General features: G+C 45.5%; 1 protein-coding gene and 1 non-coding gene across 3 annotated transcripts; both read right to left on the minus strand.

Moving 5' to 3' along the window:
- Window positions 1-6,685: 6,685 nt before the first annotated feature.
- Window positions 6,686-6,756, minus strand: LOC115837773. The gene has a single exon (XR_004032825.1). It is a non-coding gene; the product is annotated as a small nucleolar RNA SNORD59 (small nucleolar RNA).
- An 11,437-nt stretch (window positions 6,757-18,193) lies between these two features.
- Window positions 18,194-21,552, minus strand: HAX1 (HCLS1 associated protein X-1). 2 transcript variants are annotated; one of them, XM_030824415.1, is made up of 7 exons: window positions 21,287-21,552; window positions 20,466-20,728; window positions 20,103-20,290; window positions 19,071-19,122; window positions 18,812-18,918; window positions 18,589-18,679; window positions 18,194-18,456 (listed from the first exon to the last, which is right to left on the minus strand). In XM_030824415.1, exons 1-7 carry the CDS (start codon window positions 21,337-21,339, stop codon window positions 18,371-18,373), a joined length of 840 nt encoding a protein of 279 aa, XP_030680275.1. In that variant the 5' UTR covers window positions 21,340-21,552; the 3' UTR covers window positions 18,194-18,370. The 2 variants fall into 2 exon arrangements, with proteins under 2 accessions (XP_030680275.1, XP_030680276.1); XM_030824416.1 differs by having other exon boundaries at window positions 20,466-20,584; window positions 21,287-21,471.
- Between the last annotated feature and the right edge of the window lie 475 nt (window positions 21,553-22,027).

A 22,027-nucleotide genomic window follows, 5' to 3' on the forward strand; every position in this document is an offset into this window, starting at 1 on the left:
CTCAATCTCTTGACCTCGTGATCTGCCTGCCTTAGCCTCCCAAAGTACTGGGATTACAGGTGTGAGCCACACACCTGGCCTTTGGCTATTATTTTTTCAACTACTTTTTTCTGACCCTTTGTCTCCTCTCCTTTGGACATGTGTTATATGTATATAGGCATGCTTGATGTACCACTGGCCTCTGAGGCTTTTTGTTTTTGGTGTTTTTCTGTTTTTGTTTTTTGGTTTTTTGTTTCTTTTTTTGAGACAGTCTTGCTTTGTCACCCAGGCTGCAGTGCAGTGACATGAACATGGTCACTGCAGCCTTGACTGCCCAGGCTCAAGCGATTCTTCTGCCTCAGCCTCCCAAGTAGTTGGGACTACAGGGGCACACCACCATATCCAGCTTACTTTTGTACGTTTTGTAGAGATAGGGTTTCATCATGTTGCCCAGGCTGGTCTTGAACTCCTGGGCTCAAGCATTCCATCTGCCTCAGCCTCCCAAAGTGCTGGGATTATAGGTGTGAGCCACTGTACCCAGCTGTTCACTTTCCTGTAATCATTTTTGTCTCTATCATTCAGACTAGATTATTGTTATTGATCTATCTTCAAGTTTATTAAATTTTTCCTCTGCTATCTTAAATCTGCTATCGGGTTCATTTAGTAAAATTTTCATTTCAGTTATTATACATTATAATTCTAGAATTTCTGTTTGATTCTTTTTTTATAGCTTCTATTTCTCTATTGAGATTCCATATTTATTGAGTCATTGTTAAACATTTTTATTTAATTCCTTGAACATATTTATAATATGTGCTTTAAAGTCTTTGTCTGCCAAATTCAACTTCTGGGCCTACTCAGAGTCAGTTTTTATTTTTATTTATTTATTTATTTATTTGAGACGGAGTCTCATTCTATCGCCCAGGCTGGAGTGCAGTGGTGCCATCTCGGCTCACCGCAAGCCCTGCTTCCCGGGTTCACTCCATTCTCCTGCCTCAGCCTCCCAAGTAGCTGGGACTACAGGTGCCCACCACAACGCCCAGCTAACTTTTTTGTGGTTTTAGTAGAGATGGGGTTTCACCATGTTAGCCAGGATGGTCTTGATCTCCTGCGCTCGTGATCTGCCGGCTTCAGCCTCCCAAAGTGCTGGGATTACCAACGTGAGCTACTGCGCCTGGACTCAGTTTTTATTTTGTTTTCTATTATTATTATTATTTTTTTGGAGACAGAGTGTTGCTCTGTCGCCCAGGCTGGAGTGCAGTGGAATGATCTCAGCTCACTGCAACCTCCTCCTCCCAGGGTCAAGCAATTCTCCTGCCTCAGCCTCCCCAGTAGCTAGGATTATAGGCACCCACCACCATGCCCAGCTAATTTTTGTATTTTTAGTAGTGATGGGGTTTCATCATGTTGGCCAGGCTGGTCTCAAACACCTGACCTCAGGTGATCCACCTGTCTTGGCCTCTCAAAGTGCTGGGATTACAGGTATGAGCCACTGTGCCCGGCTAGTTTTCATTGACTTTTAAAATCAGGATATGAGTTACTGTTTTTTAGGTTTCTTTGCATGTGTCATAATTTTTTCTTGAAAACTGATCATTTTATCCTCCTCTTCCTCCTCTAAAAAACTGGTCATTTTAGATAATAGACTGTTAAAACTCTGGATTCTGTTGTATTTTTCTGAATGGTGGTGATGCTGGTGATGCTGATGGGATGTGTGTGTGTGTGTCTGTCTGTCTGTCTGTCTGTGTGTAATTTGGAGTTAAACTGTAGAGTCTGGATTCTATTGTATTTTTCTGAATGGTGGTGATGCTGGTGATGCTGATGTGTGTGTGTGTGTGTCATTTGTCTGGAGTTAAACTGTAGAGTCTATCATTCCACAGTGTGCAGCTGCTAATGTGTCTGCTCAGTTTTTTATTCTGGTTTTTTTTTGTTGTTGTTTGTTTGTTTGTTTGTTTGTCTGAGATGGAGTTTTGCTCTTGTTGCCCAGGCTGGAGTGCAATGGCATGATCTTGGCTTACCGCAAGCTCCGCCTCCCGGGGTCAAGTGATTCTCCTGCCTCAGCCTCGTGAGTAGTAAGTAGCTGGGATTACAGGCATGTGCTACCATGCCCGGCTAATTCTGTGTTTTTAATAGAGACGGGGTTTCTCCATGTTGTTCAGGCTGGCCTTCGACTCCCGGCCTCAGGTGATCTTCTCACCTCGGCCTCCGAAAGTGCTGGGATTACAGGCATGAGCCACCATGCCCTGCCGTTTATTCTTGTTTTTAAAATTTTCCCACAGGGGTCAGGCATGGTGGCTCATCTTTAATCCCAGCACTTTTGGGAGGCCAAAGTGGCTTGAGCTCAGGAGTTTGAGACCAGCCTGGGCAACATACCAAGACCCCATCTCTACTAAAAATACAAAAACTTAGCAGGTAGTGTTGGCACGTACCTGTGGTCCCAGCTACTCATGAGCTGAAGTAGGAAGATTGCTTGCGACCGGGAGGCAGAGGTTGCAGTAAACCGAGATCATGCCACTATACTTCAGCCTGGGTGACAGACTGAGACCCTATCTCAAATAATAATAATAATAAATTTTTCCAGCCAGGTGCAGTGGCTCATGCCTGTAATCCCAGCACTTGGGGAGGCTGAGGTAGATGATTCACCTGGGGTCAGGAGTTTGAAGCCATCCTGGCTAACATGGCGATACCCCATCTCTACTAAAAATACAAAATTTAGCCGGGCATGGTGGCACCCAGCTATGCTCTCAGCTACTCGGGAAGCAGAGGTAGGAGAATCGCTTGAACCTGGGAAGTGGAGGTTGCAGTGAGCCAAGATGGAGCCATTGCACTCCAGCCTGGGCGACAGAGTTAGACTCAGTCTCAAAAAAAAAAAAAAAATGTTCCCTCAGGTATTAGAATAGGAATTAAAAGAAATTAAAGACTGTATGCCGGGTGCAGTGGCTCACGCCTATAATCTCAGCACTTTGGGAGGCCAAGGTGCGTGGATCACAAGATCAGGAGTTCGAAATCAGCCTGGCTAACATGGTGAAACTCCATCTCTACTAAAAATACAAAAAAATTAGCCGGGCATGGTGGTGGGCACCTGTAGTCCCAGCTTCTCGGGAGGCTGAGGCAGGAGAATGGCATGAACCCAGGAAGCGGAGCTTGCAGTGAGCCGAGATGGCGCCACTGCACTCCAGCCTGGGCAACAGAGTGAGACTCCGTCTCAAAAAAAAAAAAAAAAAAAAATTAAAGACTGTGTAAGCAAAAACTCAGTTGTATGTAAGAAAACCCAATTCCCCTTGAGAAAGAGAAAGGGCTGGAGTCCTTTAAAATTAACTGCCTGTTTTTCTCTCTGCGGCTAGTGGCCTTATCTCTCCATTTACCAGGCATTGTGAAGACTCTGTTTCTCTAGCTGTGCAGCTGCAAGGTTACTAGACAGATAATCTCAAAGCGTAAAACATGTTGTTCCTTGAAAAGTAAGAAATAATGTAACGCATGTCTTAATTGAATAACCGTCTTTGTCTCTTGCTTCTATAATACGCTTCCCCCAGCACAGATCTCCTCCCACCCCACGAAATGCTTAAAAGGTAGTTTGACTCTTTGTTCCGGGCTCAGTCCTTTGGATGTTAATCCAACTGGGTCAGTGAACATAAATAATTAAATAATTCCTCCTCAATCCCTCGGTGTCTCCGATTCCTTAATTATCCTGCAGCAGTATCACCCCTATGATTACATAGCACAGTGTTCAGCCAATTATTAGAATAAGCATTGTGTTCCAATACCTCAAGCCCATACAGCATCCACTTCTGCCAATATATCTGTTTGAAGGATGAGAAGTGCATTAAAATGTGCAGCAGTGTTCAACTCTTCCTTGTCTTTTATTTTTCAGGGAGCTCTCTGAGGTATCCTCCATGCATATGATAGTTTCCCAGTGAGCCAGGGATGTGGGAGAGCTTATCTCAGCCCTTTTGTAGTTCCCTATTTTCCAGCTAAATTTCTGGCTTTTCCACCACCGAACACAACTAGGAGTGCTACTTTGAGCTAGCACAGCTAGAGAGTTTTTTGCCTGTTTATTTCCTACCAACTTCATATCATTCAGCTGAGAACATTGCAGGCTTTTGTCCACCTCCACCTAACTCCTACAATTTCAGTCTACCCACTGTGACAGCAAACATTGCTGGTTTTCACAGCCAGTTCCACACTGGTAAAACTACAGTTCCCAGCCACCAAGGAAGTTGGATGGGAGCAGCCTCAGGCAAGAAGGCTGCAAACTCACATTGCTTTTGCTTGAAGCTGTAGCAGTTTTTCAAGAATAAAAGCTCCTCAATTTGTTTTCTGCCTTGCTCAGTTTCCAGAGACTTGAAATCATTGTTTGGGGCAATTTTATTTAATTTCATAGTTTTTTTTTTTGTGAAGATTCACAGACCCCTTTACACTGCTATAGCCAGAAGTTCCTTGGCATAGTTTTTATTTATTTATTTATTTTAATGTATCTTATTTATTTTTATTTTTATTTTTTTTGAGACAGAGTCTCGCTGTGTTGCCCAGGCTGGAGTGCAATCGTGTGATCTCGGCTCACCGCAACCTCTTCCTTCAAGGTTCAAGCAACTCTCCTGCCTTGGCCTCCCAAGTAGCTAGGATTACAGGCACTTGCCACCATGCCCAGGTAATTTTGTATTTTTAGTAGAGATGGGGTTTCACCATATTGGCCAGGCTGGTCTCAAACTCTGGACCTCAGGTGATCTGCTGCCTTGGCCTCCCAAAGTGCTGGGATTACAGGCATGAGCCACTGCGCACGGTCCTTGCTATAGTTTTAAATTGACATAAGTGTTACTGTGCCAACAATATGGTTTTGTTTTTTCATCATTACTATTTTTAAGATCTCTCCATGTTGTCTTTTGAATATTTTGTATATCTGCTGAGTAGCATTCTATACTATGCAACTCCCATATTTAACCTTTCTTTTTCTTTCTTTTTTATTTATTACTTTTTTTTTTTTTTGACAGAGTCTCGCTCTGTTGCCCAGGCTGGAGTGCAATGGCGTGATCTCAGCTCACTGCAACCTCCATCTCCCAGGTTCTAGCAATTCTCCTGCCTCAGCCTCCCAAGTAGCGGGGACTACAGGCACCTGCCACCATGCCCAGCTAATTTTTGTATTTTTAGTAGGGAGAGGGTTTCACCGTGTTGGCCAGGCTGGTCTCGAACTCCAGACCTCAGGTGATCTGCTCTCCTTAGCCTCCCAAAGTGCTGGGATTACAGGCGTGAGCCACCGCACCAGACCTATATTTAACCTTTCTACTTTGCTAATGAAAGTCACCCAAAACTGAGTTCTAACATTGAGCTTCCACAAATAATGCTGTGATAAATATTCTTGCATGTGATCCCTTATGAATCTAGACACAAGTTTCTCTGTAACATATATGAAGGAGTTGAGGACTAAACTCTGATTTTTTTTACCTTGCCCAAATTCCTATCTAAGGGATCTGGGGAGTCATGCCCTACAAATCATAAATTCTCATCAGATAGGTTTTATTTAACCCTATATATCATGATTTACTTTCCAACCTGACTCTGGTATAACATTACGAGACGAAGAAGAAAATCAAAATATTTTACCCCAAAACATGTTTCTTTGTCATATTTTAAAATGTCCCTGCAAAGCTGTTCTTTGTAGGGAAAATCTACATCCATAAAGAATCTCTATTAACATAGCCAGGGCTGGGCGCGGTGGCTCACGCTTGTAGTCCCAGCACTTTGGGAGGCCGAGGCAGGAAAATCACTTGAACCCAAGAGTTGGAGGCTGCAGTGAGTGGAGATCACGCCATTGCACTCCAGCTTGGGAGACAGAGCGAGGCTCCATCTCAAAAAAAAAAAAAAAAAAAAAAAAAAAAAAAATATATATATATATATATATATATATATATATATATATATACATATATATACATCTTTTCTTTCCAGACCCTCCCAATCCTGAAGAGACTAAGATCTGAATAGGAAATATTTGTCACCTATTGTCTCCAAGGCAGCCATTATGAGACTTCAAAAGAACTTTGGTCTCCACAATCTTTATCTTAACCTGAACATTCCCTGTCTATCTATCCCAGGTTTTTAGACAAACTTAACCAACTGTCAACCAGAAAACATTTAAATTCACCTATAGTCTCGAAGCCCCCACTTTGAGTTGTTCCACCTTTCTGGACCAAACCAATGTATGTCTTAAATGTATTTGATTGATGTGTCATTCCTCTCTAAAGTGTATAAAACCAAGCTGCACTCCAGCCACCTTGCGTACAGGTTCTCAGGACTTCCTGAGGGCTGTGTCACAGGCCATGGTCAGTCATCTTTGGGTCAGAATAAATCTCTTCAAATATTTTACAGAGTTCCACTCTTTTGGTTGACAGAGTAGAATTGCTGGGCCATAGAGCATGTTCATATTTAATTTCACAAAGTTCTGCCACATTTTTTACTACAAAAATGGAAACGGGTGCATGTCTCACACTCCAGGAGTACAGCAGGGATTTGTTTCCTCACATCTTGGATCTTGCTAATATTTGGTATTACCAGACTAATTTTTGCCTAACTGATGGGTGTAAAGTGGTATCTTATTATTATTTTAATGTGCATTTTTCTGATTGCATTCAAGGTAGAGGATTAATTTATACTGTTGGTATTCAGATTTCCCCTTCTGTGATTGCTTACCATGTTTGTTTTTTTTCTTTTTTTTCCTTCCCAGGAATGGCATCTGGGTTCGGCAAACTCAGAAGAATGAAAGTCAGAAGCAACTCATCAGTGAGAGCTTAATCATGTTTTTTACCTATTTTCTTGCTTTTAGTTTACTGCCTTATTGATTTGAGGAGTGGGTTGTGTGGTCTAGATATTAACCAATTGCTTGCTTTAAATTTTGCAAATTCCCCCCCAAGTCTATTCACTATTACCTTTGAGTATAGTTTCCATTATTGAGCAGGATTATTTAATTTTATATATATATACAGGGTTTCGTCACCCAGGCTGGAGTGCAATGGCACGTTCTTGGGTCACTGCAACCTCCACCTCCCTGGCTCAAGCGATCCTCCTGCCTCAGCCTCCCAAGTAGCTGGGACCACAGGCACGTGCCACCATGCCCAGCTAATTTTTTGTATTGTTGGTAGAGATGGGGTTTCACCATGTTGCCCAGGCTGGTCTCAAACTCCTGAGCTTAAGCAATCTGCCCACTTCAGCCTCCCAAAATCCTGGGATTATAGGCGTGAGCCACCATACTCAGCCCTTAAATTTTTTTTTTTTTCTTGAGTCAGAGTTCCGCTCTTGTTTTCCAGGCTAGAGTGCAATGGTGTGATCTCGGCTCACCACAACCTCCACCTCCCAGGTTCAAGTGATACTCTTGCCTCAGCCTCCCGAGTAGCTGGGATTACAGGCATGCGCCACCATGCCTGGTTAATTTTGTATTTTTAGTAGAGACGGGGTTTCTGCATGTTGGTCAGGCTGGTCTCGAACTCCTGACCGTGGGTCATCTACCCGCCTAGGCCTCCCAAAGGGCTGGGATTACAGGTGTGAGCCACCGCACCTGGCCCCTTAATTTTGATATAAAAAATTAACCCATTGTCTGACATATGGTTTGTATTTTGGGGTCTTATTTAGGAAGCCCTCCTTTGCCTCAAAGTCAGAAAGAACACAGGTTCTTCTATTACCATTATAGATTTGAGGCAGGAAAATAGGGTCTGGAGGCAGGGAACATAAGGCCAATTCACACTTCAGCTATGACAGGAAATAACCTCTCCATAGGGCCTAAGCCAAGTTAATGACTTTGTAAGTTTACTTCATCCTCTCTATTTACATAGGGCATACACCACATAACCAGTGGAATCCTCTAGAGTGGTATTTAAACTCCCAAATATTCTGTAACAGGGCCTTTGAGCTCCTATGCTCAGGCCTGCTCCCACACTGTGGAGTGTACTTTCATTTTCAATAAACCCCTTCATTCCTTCCTTGGTTTGTGCGTTTGGTCCAATTCTTCGTTCAAGATGCCAAGAACCTGGACACCCTCCACCATTAACAGTTTCACCTATAACCTTTGTATTTCCAATCCATCTGAACTGGCATGCATGTAATTTTCTTTTCTTCCAGTTTTTCCAAAATCATCTCTTAAAACAATCCATCCAGGCTGGGCATGGTGGCTCATGCCTGTAATCCCAGCACTTTGGGAGGCCGAAATGGGTGGATCACAAGGGCAGGAGTTTGAGACCAGCCTGGCCAACATGGTGAAACTTCATACATCTCTACTAAAAATACAAAAAAATATATATATATATATTAACTGGGCATGGTGGCGCACACCTGCAATCCCAGCTACTCGAGAGGCTGAGGCAGGAGAATTGCTTGAATTCGGGAAGCAGAGGTTGCAGTGAGCCAAGATCGCGCCACTGCACTCCAGCCTGGGTGACAGAGCGAGACTCTGTCTTGAAAAGAAAAAAAAAATCCATTCTTCCTCCACTAGTCTGTTGTATCAACCTTGTCAAATGTCAAGACTGCTATATATGTATTTTCTTTACATTAACTCACTTTTTTTGCATTACATTTATAAATTTAAAATTTTAATTTATTGCTAATACATGGATTTTTTTTTTTTTGAGATGGAGTCTCGCTGTCTCACCCAGGCTGTAGTACAATGCACAATCTCTGCTCACTGCAACCTCCGCTTCCCGGGTTCAACAGTTCCCCAGCCTCAGCCTCCGAAGTAGCTGGGACTACAGTCTTGTGCCACTGTGCCTGGCTAATTTTTTGTATTTTTAGTAGAGACAGGGTTTCGCCATGTTGGCCAAGCTGGTCTCAAACTCCTGGCCTCAGGTGATCCACCTGCCTTGGCCTCCCAAGGTGCTGAGATTACAGGTGTGAGCTACTGTGCCCGGCTACATGGATATTTCAAGAGTGAAATAATTAAACATTTTTCTTTTCTGTTTTTTTCTTTCTTTGTTTCTTTCTTTTTTTGGGGGTGGGGACAGGATCTTACTCTGTCATCCAGGCTGCAGTACAGTGGTATAATAATAGCTCACTGCAGCCTCAGTCTCCTGGGATCAAGTGATCCTCTTGCTTCAGCCTCCCCGGTAGCTGGAACTACAGGCATATGCCACCACACCCAGGTAATATTTTTTGTTTAGACAGGGCTCTAAAAGGGCTGGGATTATAAGCATGAGCCACTGTACCAGGACAAAGTCAAATAATTATACAACACATGAAAAATAGCAGCTTCCTGACTTCAGTGTCAATATGATCCATCCTTTTCCAATCCCCAGAGGCAACCATTAACAACTTTTTTTTTTTTTTTTTTTGAGACAGAGTCTCCTTCGGTGGCCTGGGCTGAAGTGCAGTGGTTTGATCTCGGCTCACTGCAACCTCCATTTCCTGGGTTCAATTGATTCTCATGCCTCAGCCTCCTGAATAACTGGGACTCCAGGTGTGCACCACCACACCCAGCTAATTTTTGTATTTTTAGTAGAGATGGGGTTTCTTCATGTTGGCCAGACTGGTCTTGAACTCCTGGCCTCAGGTGATCCATCTGCCTTGGCCTTCCAAAGTGCTGGGATTACAGGCGTGAGCCACCAGGCCCGGCCAACCATTATCAACTTTTAAAATGTTTTCTTTAATATTTACCATTATATACCTAAATATGCTTACAGTGATACTTATTTTTTGTTTTAGAAACTAACTATTGGCCAGGCACGGTGGCTCATGCCTGTAATCCCAGCACTTTAGGAGGCTGAGGTGGGCGGATCACGAGGTCATGAGATCGAGACCATCCTAGTTAACATGGTGAAACCCTGTCTCTACTAAAAATACAAAAAATTAGCCGGGCGTGGTGGCGGATGTCTGTAGTCCCAGCTACCCAGGAGGCTGAGGCAGGAGAATGGCGTGAACCTGGGAGGTGGAGCTTGCAGTGAGCCAAGATCATGCCACTGCACTCCAGCCTGGGGGACAGAGCATGAGACTCCGTCTCAAAAAAAAAAAAAAAGAAACTAATTATTGTGTTTACAGTATGGAAGATAAGGATTTAGTTACATATTGCACTGCCCACAACAAATATACGCGTTTGTTCCTCCGTCTTCCCAATGTAGACACGTACTTTTTATTTTTATTTTATTTTATTTTATTTACTTATTTTTTTGAGACAGAGTCTCACTCTGTCGCCCAGGCTGGAGTGCAGTGTTGCAATCTCAGCTCACTGCAACCTCCAACTCCTGGGTTCAAATGATTCTCCTGCCTCAACCTCCCGAGTAGCTGGGATTACAGGCATGTGCCACCACGCCTGGCTAATTTTTGTATCTTTTTGTGGAGATTGGGTTTCACCTTGTTGGCCAGGCTGGTTTCAAACTCCTGACCTCAGGTGATCCTCCTGCCTTGGCCTCCCAAAGTGTTGGAATTAAAGGCATGAGCCACCATGCCCAGCCGACTACATTGTTATTAACTGTAGTCACCATGATGTACAATAGATCTCTTGAACTTATTCCTCCTGTCCAACTGAAATTTGGTATCCATTGACCAGTGTCTCCCCAACATTCACCACCCCGTAGTCTCCGGTAGCCACCATTCTACTCTCTACCTGCATGAGGTTTTTTTTTAAGATTCCATATATAAGTGAGATCACGTGGTATTTGTCTTTCTGTGCCTGGCTTACTTCACTTAACATAATGTGCTCTAGGTTCATCGATGTTGTAAATGACAGGATCTCATTCTTTGTTTTCTATTTTTCCTGTAAAGAATGTCTTTATTTTAGAGATGACATCTCGCTATGTTGCCCAGGCTGACCTTGAACTCCCTGGCTCAAGCAATCTTCCTGCCTCAGCCTCCTGAGTAGCTGAGACAACATGAGCATGCCACCGAGCCAGGCTTCATTCCTTTGTAAGGCTGAATAGTACTGCATTGTGTATATATGCCACATTTTCTTTATCCATTAATCCACTGAAGGAGACTTGGGTTGATTCCTACTCTTGGCTATTGTGAACAGTACTGCAGTGAACATGGCAGTGCAGGTATCTCTTCAACATACTGATTTCAGTTGCCTTGAATATATACCTAGTAGTTGGATTGCTGGATCTCCATTGTCTTATACTTCATGTTGCTGATGAAGTTTGAGAACATTATTTTTTTTTTTTTTTATTTTTTTTTTTTGAGACGGAGTCTCACTCTGTCGCCCAGGCTGGAGTGCAGTGGCGCAATCTCGGCTCACTGTAAGCTCCGCCTCCCGGGTTCACGCCATTCTCCTGTCTCAGCCTCTCCGAGTAGCTGGGACTACAGGCGCCCACCACCACGCCTGGCTAATTTTTTGTATTTTTAGTAGAGACGGGGTTTCACCGTGGTTTCGATCTCCTGACCTCGTGATCCGCCCGCCTCGGCCTCCCAAAGTGCTGGGATTACAAGCGTGAGCCACCGCGCCCGGCCGAGAACATTATGATTCTTGATCCTTTAGGTTTTTTTGTTATCCACTGACACAGCCCTCAGGAGATCCTGAGAACATGTGCCCCATTTTTTTTTCTCTTTCTCCCTCTAGAATCTTTTAAACTCTGTTGTCTCCAGTGTTCTAAAATTTCATATGGCATGCCTTAGAGTGGGTTTATTTTCACCCTTGGTGTCTGGCATGTGGCAAGTCCTTTCAGGTTAGAAAATAATATCCTTCAGGCCAGGCGCCGTGGCTCATTCCTGTAATTCCAGCACTTTGGGAGGTCGAGGTGGGAGGATCACTTGAGCCCAGGAGTTGGAGACCAGCCAGGGCAACATGGCAAGACCACCGTCTCTACCAAAAACAAAACAAAACAAAACAAAACAAAAAAAACAAAAAACAAAAATTAGTCGGATGTGGTGGTGCACACCTATAGTCCCAGCCATTCAGGCTGAGGCAGGAGGATTGCTTGAGTCCAGGAATTCGAGGCTGCAATGAGCTATGATTGTGCCACTGCACTCCAATCTGGGTGACAGAGTGAGACTCTGTCTCAAAAAAAATTAAGTTATATTCTTCAATTCTGGAATATTTTCATGACTTATTTCATTGATAATTTATGCCGTTCTAGTTTTATGTTTTTCTTTCTTTTCTTTTTTTTTGAGATGGAGTCTCGCTCTGTCTCCCAGGCTGGAGTGCAGTGGCGTGATCTCAGCTCACTGCAAACTCCGCCTCCCGGGTTCACGCCATTCTCCTGCCTCAGTCTCCCAAATAGCTGGGACTACAGGTGCCCGCCACCACGCCCGGCTAATTTTTTGTATATTTAGTAGAGATGGGGTTTCGCTGTGTTATCCAGGATGGTCTCGATCTCCTGACCTCATGATCCACCCGCCTCGGCCTCCCAAAGTGCTGGGATTACAGGCGTGAGCCACTGCGCCCAGCCTTTTTTCTCTTATTTTTCGATCAGTTATTTTGTTTACTTTTTGGAGAGTTCAACTTTGGAGAGTTGAATTCTATCACATTTGTGGGTTTTTTTTCTGTTTTTAGAGACAGAGTCTCACTCTGTCACCCAGGCTGGAGTGCAGTGGCACAGTCATAGCTCATTGCGGTTTTGAACTCCTGGACTCAAGCGATCCTCCTACCTCAGCCCTCCCAGTAGCAGGGACTACAGTGTGCACCACCCTGCCTGGCTAATCTTTAATTTGTTGTAGAGACGGGTCTTACTATGTTGCCCAGACCGTCTCCAACTCCTGGGCTAAAGCCATTCTCTCCCTTCAGCCTTCCAAACTGTTGGGATTACAGGCATGAGCCACTGCACCCAGCCAAGTACATAAATCTTTATAGTGCTTAGAAATATGAAGCAATAGGCCAGGCGCAGTGGCTCATGCCTGTAATCCCAGCACTTTGGGAGGCCAAGGTGGGTGGATCACCTGAGGTCAGGAGTTCAAGACCAGCCTGGCCAACATGGTGAAACCCCGTCTCTACTAAAAATACAAAAATTAGCCGGGCGTGGTGGCATGCACCTGTAATCCCAGCTACTTGGGAAGCTGAGGCAGGAGAATGACTTGAACTCGGGAGGTGGAGGTTGCAGTGAGCCAAGATCATGCCACTACACTCCAGCTTGGGCAACAGAGTGAGACTCTGTCTCAAAAAAAAAAAAAAAAAAAATTGCCAGATGTGGTGGCTTGAGCCTGTAGTCCCAGCTACTTGGGAGGCTCAGGCAGGAGAATCACCTGAGCCTCCACCTAGAGGCGGAGGTTGCAGTGAGATGAGATTGTACTGCTGCACTCCAGCCTGGGAAACATAACAAGACTCCATCTAAAAACAAAAAAAAAATTGCGTACATTTAAAGTTTTTAATCTCTCTGCATAGTCTCTGTTTCTTTCAAGTTGTTTCGTTTGTCTCTACCACTCATGTTAAATGCTTTCTTCATATATCTGGTGATTTTTAGCTCCACTTATATTTGTGATGGAACTCTAAAAAGCTGATTAGAAAAACCAATTGTATTTTTATACACTAGACGGGTTAAAAAATAATAAAAAGGCAGGAAGACTGGTTTTACTAAATAAAACTATAGTTTTAGTTTTTTTTTTTTGAGACGGAGTCTTGCTCTGTCGCCCAGGCTGGAGTGCAGTGGCACGATCTCGGCTCACTGCAAGCTCCACATCCCGGGTTCGCGCCATTCTCCTGCCTCAGCCTCCCGTGTAGCTGGGACTACAGGCGCCCACCATCACGCCCGGCTAATTTTTTGTATTTTTAGTAGAGACGGGGTTTCAACATGTTAGCCAGGATGGTCTTGATCTCCTGACCTTGTGATCCGCCCGCCTCGGCCTCCCAAAGTGCTGGGATTACAGGCTTGAGCCACCGCGCCCGGCCAAAACTATAGTATTTTAAGGTATGATATGGGCACAAATATAGACAAAAAGATTAATAGAATAGAAAGACCCAGCACAGTTGTGTGTGTGTTGTTGTTGCTATTGTTTTGGGGCTTTTTTGTTTTATTTATTTATTTATTTATTTACTTTTATCTGGGATTACAGGTGCCCACCACCACGCCCGGCTAATTTTGTATTTTTAGTAGAGACGGGGTCTCACCGTGCTGGCCAGGCTGGTTTTGAACTCCTGACCTCAGGTAATCCACCTGCCTCAGCCTCCCAAAGTGCTGAGATTACAGGTGTGACCCACCGTGCCCGGCCTATTTATTTATTTACTTGTTTATTATTATTATTATTTTTTGAGGCAGAGTCTTACTCTCTCACCCAGGCTGGAGTGCAGTGGCATGATCTCTGCTTACTGCAACCTCTGCCTCCTGGGTTCAAGCGATTCTCCTGCCTCAGCCTCCTGAGTAGCTGGGATTAGAGGTGTGCACCACCACACCCGGCTAATTTTTGTATTTTTAGTAGAGATGAGGTTTCGCCATGTTGGTCAGGCTGGTCTCGAACTCCTGACCTCGTGATCCACCCACCTTGGCCTCCGAAAGTGCTGGGATTGCAGGCATGAGCCACTGCGCCCAGTCTATTTATTTTTTGAGATAGGGTCTTGCTCTGACACCCTGGAGTGCAGTGGATGATCATGGGTCACTGCAGCCTCAAACTCCTGGGCTCAAGTGATCCTCCTGCCCTAGCCTCCCCAGTGGCCGGGATTACAGGCACATGCCACCATGCCCCACTAATTTTTTAATTTTTATTTTGTATAGATGGGGGGGGTCTCACTTTGTTGCCGAGGCTGGTCTTGAACTCCTGTGCTCAAGCAATCCTCCCACCTATCCCTCCCAAAGTGTTGGAATTACCAGCGCGAGACACAGTGCCCAACCTTGTTTTTTAAAAACAAATATTTATATATTTGTGCGTATTTTTTCCAAATTGGACCCAATTAATACCATATACAAACAAAAATTCCAGGTAAACGTAAAACACAAACCTATAAAGATAAATTAGGCTACAATAAATCAACTTCTGTTCACCAAAAGATATAACAGAGAATTAAAAGACAGAGCTTCATTACTATCATCTGTCCTTTGTTCTTGTGATATACCTCTTTAGAGAAATCCGTTTGTCATAATTTAGTGGGATTTCCAGAGGAAACAGAAGTAAATAAATATGTAAGATTTGCCACTTTTTTTTTTTTTGGAGACGGAATTTCACTCTTGTTGCCCAGGCTGAAGTGCAGTGGCGCAATCTCTTCTCACTGCAACCTCCACCTCCTGGGTTCAAGAGGGTCTCCTGCCTCAGCCTCCCGAGTAGCTGGGATTACAGGCGCCCGCCCCCACACCCAGTTAATTTTTTGTATTGTTAGTAGAGACGGGATTTCACTATATTGGCCAGGCTGGCCTCGAACTCCTCACCTCAGGCGATCCACCCGCCTCAGCCTCCCAAAATGCTGGGATTACAGGCGTGAGCCACCACGCCTGGCCACCACTCTTTTTTTTAATATTTATTTTTTATTTTATATTTTGAGACGGAGTCTTGCTCTGTTACCCAGGCTGGAGTGTATGGTGCAATCTCGGCTCACTATCGGTGTTCAAGCGATTCTCATGCCTCAGCCTCCCGAGTAGCTGAGATTACAGGCACGTACTACCATGCCTGGCTAATTTTTGTATTTTTAGCAGAGACAGCAAGTTATCCGCCCGTCTTGGCCTCCCAAAGTACTGGGATTACAGGCGTGAGCCACCACTCTTGACCTTTTTTTTTTTGAGACAGTCTCACTTCGTTGCCCAGGCTGGAGTGCAGTGGCATGGTCATGGCTCACTGCATCCTTGACCTCCTGGGCTCGACATCGTCCCACCTCAGACTCCTGAGTAGCTGGGACTACAGTCATGCACCACCATGCCCAGCTAATTTTAAAATTTTTTTGTAGAGACAGGGTTTCCCTATGTTGCCCAGGCTGGTCTCAATTGATCCTCTCCGCTCAGCTTCCCAAAGTGTTGAGATTACAGGTGCGAGCCACTGTGACTGGCCCCAGATTTGCCCCTCTTAACCAAAGTACTAAAAGCTTTTGTTGTTGTGATCTGGTCTTACTCTGTCGCCCAGGCTGGAATGCAGTGGTGTGATCATAGACCACTGCAGCCTCGAACTCCAGCCTCCAGGGATCCTCCTGTTTTAGCCTCCTGAATAGCTGAGACTACAGATGTGGGCCACCATGCTCAGCTAATTTATTTATTTATGTTTTTTGAGATGGAGTCTCGCTCTGTCACCCAGGCTGGAGTGCAGCAGCACAATCTCAGCTCACTGCAACCTCCGCCTCCTGGGTTCAAGTGATCCTCCCGCCTCAGCCTCCTAAGTAGCTAGGATTACAAGTGTGCACCACCCCACCCAGCTAATTTTTGTATTTTTAGTAGAGTTGGGGTTTCACCACGTTGGCCAGGCTGGTCTCGAACTCCTGACGTCAAGTGATCCGCCCACCTTGGCCTCCCAAAGTGTTGGGATTACAAGTGTGAACCACAGTGCCCGGCCTGCTTGAACTCTTGACCTCAAGTGATCCACCCGCCTCAGCCTCCCAAAGTGCTGGGATTATAGGTGTGAGCAATGATGCCCAGCCTGCTCAGCTAATTTTTTAAAAATATTTTGCGGGGCACAGTGGCTCACGCCTGTAATCCTAGCACTTTGGGAGGCTGAGGCAGGCGGATCACGAGGTCAAGAAATAGAGACCAGCCTGGCCAACATGGTGAAACCCTGTCTCTACTAAAAATACAAAAATTAGCTGGGCGTGGTAGCACGCGCCTGTAGTCCCAGCTACTCGGGAGGCTGAGGCAGGAGAATCACTTGAACCCGGGAGGCAGAGGTTGCAGAGCTGAGATCGCGCCACTGCACTCCAGCCTGGGCGACAAAGCGAGAGTCCATCTCAAAAATATATATATATACATATATATATATTTTTAGAAATAGGATCTTGCTATGTTGCCTCTGCCTTCTGGGCTCAAGTAATCCTCCTATCTCAGCCTCCCAAGTAGCTAGGATGATAGGTGCAGTCTAACACACCTGGGTAAAAACTTTTATAATGAGAAAAGGAAGGCTGGGCAACATGGCAAAACTCCGTCTCTACAAAAAATAAATAAATAAAAAATAATAATAATAATAAAAGGAAAAAAAACGAGAAAAAAAATTAGCTAGGCATGGTGGTGTATGCCTGTAGTCCCAGCTACTCAGGAGGCTGAGGTGGGAGGACCGAGCCCAGGTCGAGGCTACAGTGAGCCAACATCGACCCCCACACTCCAGCCTGTGTGACAGAATGAGACCCTGCCTCAAAAAGAAAAAAGAAAAGGACCTAGTAACGTTTGTGTCAGGTGTATTTTCTCTAACACACATAACAATTTTTTTTTTTGAGATGGAATTTCGTTCTTGTTGGCCAAACTGGAGTGCAATGGCATGATCACGGCTCACTGCAACCTCCACCTCCTGAGTTCCAGCAATTCTCCTACCTTAGCCTCCCAAGTAGCTGGGATTACAAACATGTGCCACCACAACTGCCTAATTTTTGTATTTTTAGTAGAGATGGGGTTTCACCATATTGGTCAGGCTAATCTCGAACTCCTGACTTCACGTGATCCATCTGCCTTGGCCTCCCAAAGTGCTGGGATTACAGGTGTGAGCCACCACACCCAGCCACATAACAACTTTTTAAGGCCAGTAAAGTAAGGAAAATTTACCCATGTACTTCCTCGGTTACCTCATGAACTCTCCAGTCAGTGATCCCACACTCAGGGAAGCAGTTAACCCCTACTTCCACACCCACACCCTTTTTTTGGGAATCTGATATACCTTCTCTAGAAATTTTCCTGAAATTATTTCTAGTTATCTCCTCAGTAAGAAAAATCATTTTTCTTTTTCTTTTTTTTTTTTTTTTGAGATGGAGTTTCGCTCTTGTCACCCACGCTGGAGTGCAGTGGCTTGATGTTGGCTCACTGCAACCTCTGCCTACCAGGTTCAAGCAATTCTCCTGCCCCAGCCTGGGATTACAGGCACCCGCCACCATGCCCAGCTAATTTTTGTATATTTAGTTTTTATTTTGTTTCACCACGTTGGCCAGGCTGGTCTCGAACTCCTGACCTCAGGTTATCTGCCTGTCTCAGCCTCCCAAAGTGCTGGGATTACAGGTGTGAGCCAACGAGCCCATCCTCTTTTTTTTTTTTTTCTTGCTTAAGAAAGAAAAATCATTTTCTACTTGTGGCTGACCCTTACTTATGAAATCAGGTTTTAGATGTAGAATAAAAAATTAAGGAATAAGGAGAAGATAGAGGACCAAGATAATTTCGGAAGTGTTGGATGGTTCTAGAAACTGAAATAGGCTTGACAAAACCAAGACAAAGAATTAACATAAATAAAGGTTTTATTGGTCAGTTTGGGTGAGTGACAAACTGACATGCCCCCAATTCACTATTCCACATATCCAAGCCCCTGAGGTGGCAAGAGGAGAAGCTAAGCTTATTAATGGTGGGCAATGGGTGAGAGGTGGAAAGGACTTGAAGGCCTCTGAGGGTTAACATGGCTACCGGGACCGGAACCAACGTCCTAGGAATAAGTCCAGGATGGAGAAGGCATCATCCAGGGCTGGAGGTCTTGGTGATTCTGGATCTAAGGAAGAAAGTCATACACATAAATAGGCTAAATGAAAGAGACTAGGCAGAAGCAAAGGACAAGGGTAGAAGAGTAAGATTTCCCTTCCCCAAGGAATCTTGAGATGAACCCCTTTGTCTTTTAACTTACCACCCCTAGGACTGCTATCTGCTTCGTGTCGGGTTACTGTAGTCTCTGTCCGGCCCTCACTGTCCACCACAGTCCGGCGCTCCTCCACTATCTACAAAGAGAAGTTCCCACCATATTCCTAACGTCACTAAAGGTTATGCTCAGCAGTTTCTTTACACAGATCCCTGTTTCAGGGCATTCGTTCCCTGGCCATAATTTCCTTTACCTCTTTCTTTCAACTCACCCCATCTGGTTTAGTGATCGTGGTCACAGAGATGCTCTTGAAATAAGATTTGGGCTGGGGCTGTAGAACCGGGCCAAGACCCTCCTGGGAAACCTGGGAATCAAGATCTGGAAGAGCAGAGAGATGAAGAAGCAGGAGAGAAAGAGTCGAAAGGAAAAAAGGAGACAAGTGTACAGGAAGAAACTTCAGGGAGGGAGAACAGACAGAACTTCAGAAGAGTAACAAAAGGCTGGTAAACTTCCCCTTCCTCCAGACTTACCATTATCCTCTCTGGTTCTAGGATGGGGGTCCATAGGCCATACATCATCAAACTGCAGAAGAAACCATAGTAAGTGAAAAGACACCTTCCAATCTGAAACTTGAAAGGTCATAGACCTCCAACTACTCCCCAGCTCCAAAACCCCCTTCCGCAGGAGAGATAATTCCATTCAGAATAGCTTTATTTACACACTCCTTCCTAGCTGTTTTATGTATCCTTCTACCAGAAAGACTTCCTGAACTGATATATTCCTATCCTCTGTGCACAATCCTGCCTTATCCAAGAATTATCTAGACCAGTGGTGTTTTTTTTTTTTTTTTTTAAAGAAACAGAACACCCATCTCCCCCCAAAGAAAATCCCACAAGCTTAATATAGAAAACAGAAAACACTAAATGGAGGGCTTAGGATTCCAACCCAAGGCTATCAGATTCAAACAAGAATTGCCATCTTTGGCCAGGCATGATGGCTCACACTTGTAATTCCAGCACTTTGGGAGGCCAAGGTGGCTGGATCACCTGAGGAGCTCGAAAGCAGCCTGGCCAACATGGTGAAACGCCATCTCTACTAAAAACACAAAAATTAGCTGGGCGTTTGGCAGGTGACTGTAATCCCAGCTACTCAGGAGGCTGAGGCAGGAGAATCACTTGAACCTGGGAATTGGAGGGTGCAGTGAGCTGAGATTGTGCCACTGCACTACAGCCTGGGCAACAGAGCAAGGCTGGGTCTCAAACAATTTTTGAGATGGAGTCTCCACCTCCTGGGTTCAACCAATTCTCCTGCCTCAGCCTCCTGAGTAGCTGGGATTACAGGCACCCGCCACCATGCCCGGCTAATTTTTTGTATTTTTAGTAGAGACCGGGTTTCACCATGTTGACCAGGCTGGTCTCGAACTCCTGATCTCAGGTGATCTGCCCACCTCGGTCTCCCAAAGTGCTGGGATTACAGGCGTGAGCCACCGCGCCCGGCCAGTCTTTGCACTTTATTAGTGGTCTCTCGCAAGCTCTCACTTCAGGACCAGATGGGATACTCACCCTATGAAATGGTCTCTGGGAGCCCCAGTCTGGTGCTGGTTTGGGGGATTCACTTCTTGCATCACTCTCCAAGACCCCCCCAAAGATCCTGGGCTGGTGACTATCTGGATACTTAAGCATTGAGTCCCGAAGTGTCTGTCCCTCCCGTAGTCTCTCACCAGGTGTCTCTGACTCAGGACCTGGAAGTTCTGCAGAAAGGTGGCAGGTGTTTGCTGGGATGGGAAAGCACTTGGACTCTGTTAATCTCCCTGAAATTATCAGTCTTCTCACACTTCCCATCCCCCAGCTACTCCCTGCAGGCTCTTTATTTCACCCACCAACCCACTAGAAACCACAGGTTGCCCCTCAGGGAAAGCCACACACCAGGAGGATGGGAAGGCAAGGTCCAGGCCCCCATATCGCTGAAGATGCTATTGAAATCTCGTACTAGGTCATCAAAGCCGAAGTTATCGTGGAAACGTATCCCTCCTCCTGGGCTGAAGCTGAAGCCGAAGCCAAATTCCTCAGGGGGGTGCTGAGGACTATGGAACCTTGGGTTCCCACGGCCCCATGAGCCCCCTTCTTCCTCTTCTTCCTCATCATCATCTTCATCTCGAGTCATCCCTCCAAAAAAGGGATCTCTGTGGCTGAGAGTGGAGGCAGATTGGCCACCAATATTTCAGCACGATTTAAGCCATAAAATCAACTCATGGGTGGCAAAGTGGGACAAGAGCAAGGGGTCTGGGAAGCTGGGGAGAGGGTCGGAGGACTGGCTGCCACATCAAAACATTAATACAATGGCTGACAGTTCGGTTTTTTTGTTTTTGTTTTTATCAAAGTCAGACCTCAGCTCGCAGCTCCCTTCATACACCTTCCCCCAGTTTTTCTTCAGTGTGCCCCAGTCCCTCCCCTCTCTCCCAAGGTCCTGCTCACTTGCTCACTGTCCTATTCCCCAGACCCCCATTGTCTTCCCCGCCCGGGTCCCTGTTGCATCACCCCAGGTTGGAGAAAGCCTTAGTTTGCTGTTTCTCCTCTTAATGACCGCCTTGGTTACTGTGGCTGGGTGAGTGTTCAATGTGGCGACTTCTGTCCTCTCTGCAGGAGTTGAAGGAGTGGGACAGAGGATGTTTTTCCAAAAATAAGACGTAGGGGTCAAGCTCCCCTCAGACGACCCCCACCCTTGTCCGAGCCGGACCTACTCTCACCTCCGAGGTCCAGGAAAGCCGAAAAAGCCCCGGAAGAGATCAAAGAGACTCATTCCCGTACTAGGACGCGAACCTTTGAACCCCTCCAGTGATCCATTCGCAGAAGGGGGAAACCTGCGCAGCCCTGTGGGAAATTGAGCGAGGCTTCAGCCCACGCTACCGGAAAGCAAGCCCGCGATCCTGACACTGTCGTAAACGACGGTAAGCTGGACGTGAAATGGAGGCGGGACCGAAGGTCTTCCTCAAATTTGAAAGGCTTTATCTTTACCCCTTTTCAGAGACCAGTTTCCGTGACGGGAGTGGGCGTGACGCAGTTTGTTTCCTAGACCGCCTTCCGCCTAAATCTATTCTATCTGCAGACCAACTCAGTCCGAAAAGCGATTTCGAGGGTTTGACTCTGGATGGCACCCGGATAAAGCCGCCAGAGGGCAGCCCAGCCGCACAAATGCACCGGCTTGAGGGCGTCCCTCAACCTCTCCACCCGCGGGGCTGGCCAGCCTCACAGCAGAAGCCACCTCGTCTCTTACTCGGGCGTTCTTTTTGACTGACCCTGGGCGATGTCTGCTGTTAGAGGGATGAACAAAATGCTTTTCCAAGCTCCCTCTAGTATTGAATTCCCCAGAGAAGAGATCAAGACATAAGAGACGCATGGACTTAACTTCCTCCACCTCTAGCTACTAGGGAGTTTGTTATAACCATATAGGATTCTTTTTTTCTAAGCAGGCTCCGCAACCAGCAAGA

This window comes from Nomascus leucogenys, chromosome 12 (genome assembly GCF_006542625.1).
Source record: "Nomascus leucogenys isolate Asia chromosome 12, Asia_NLE_v1, whole genome shotgun sequence".
Classification (NCBI taxonomy): Eukaryota; Metazoa; Chordata; class Mammalia; order Primates; family Hylobatidae; genus Nomascus; species Nomascus leucogenys.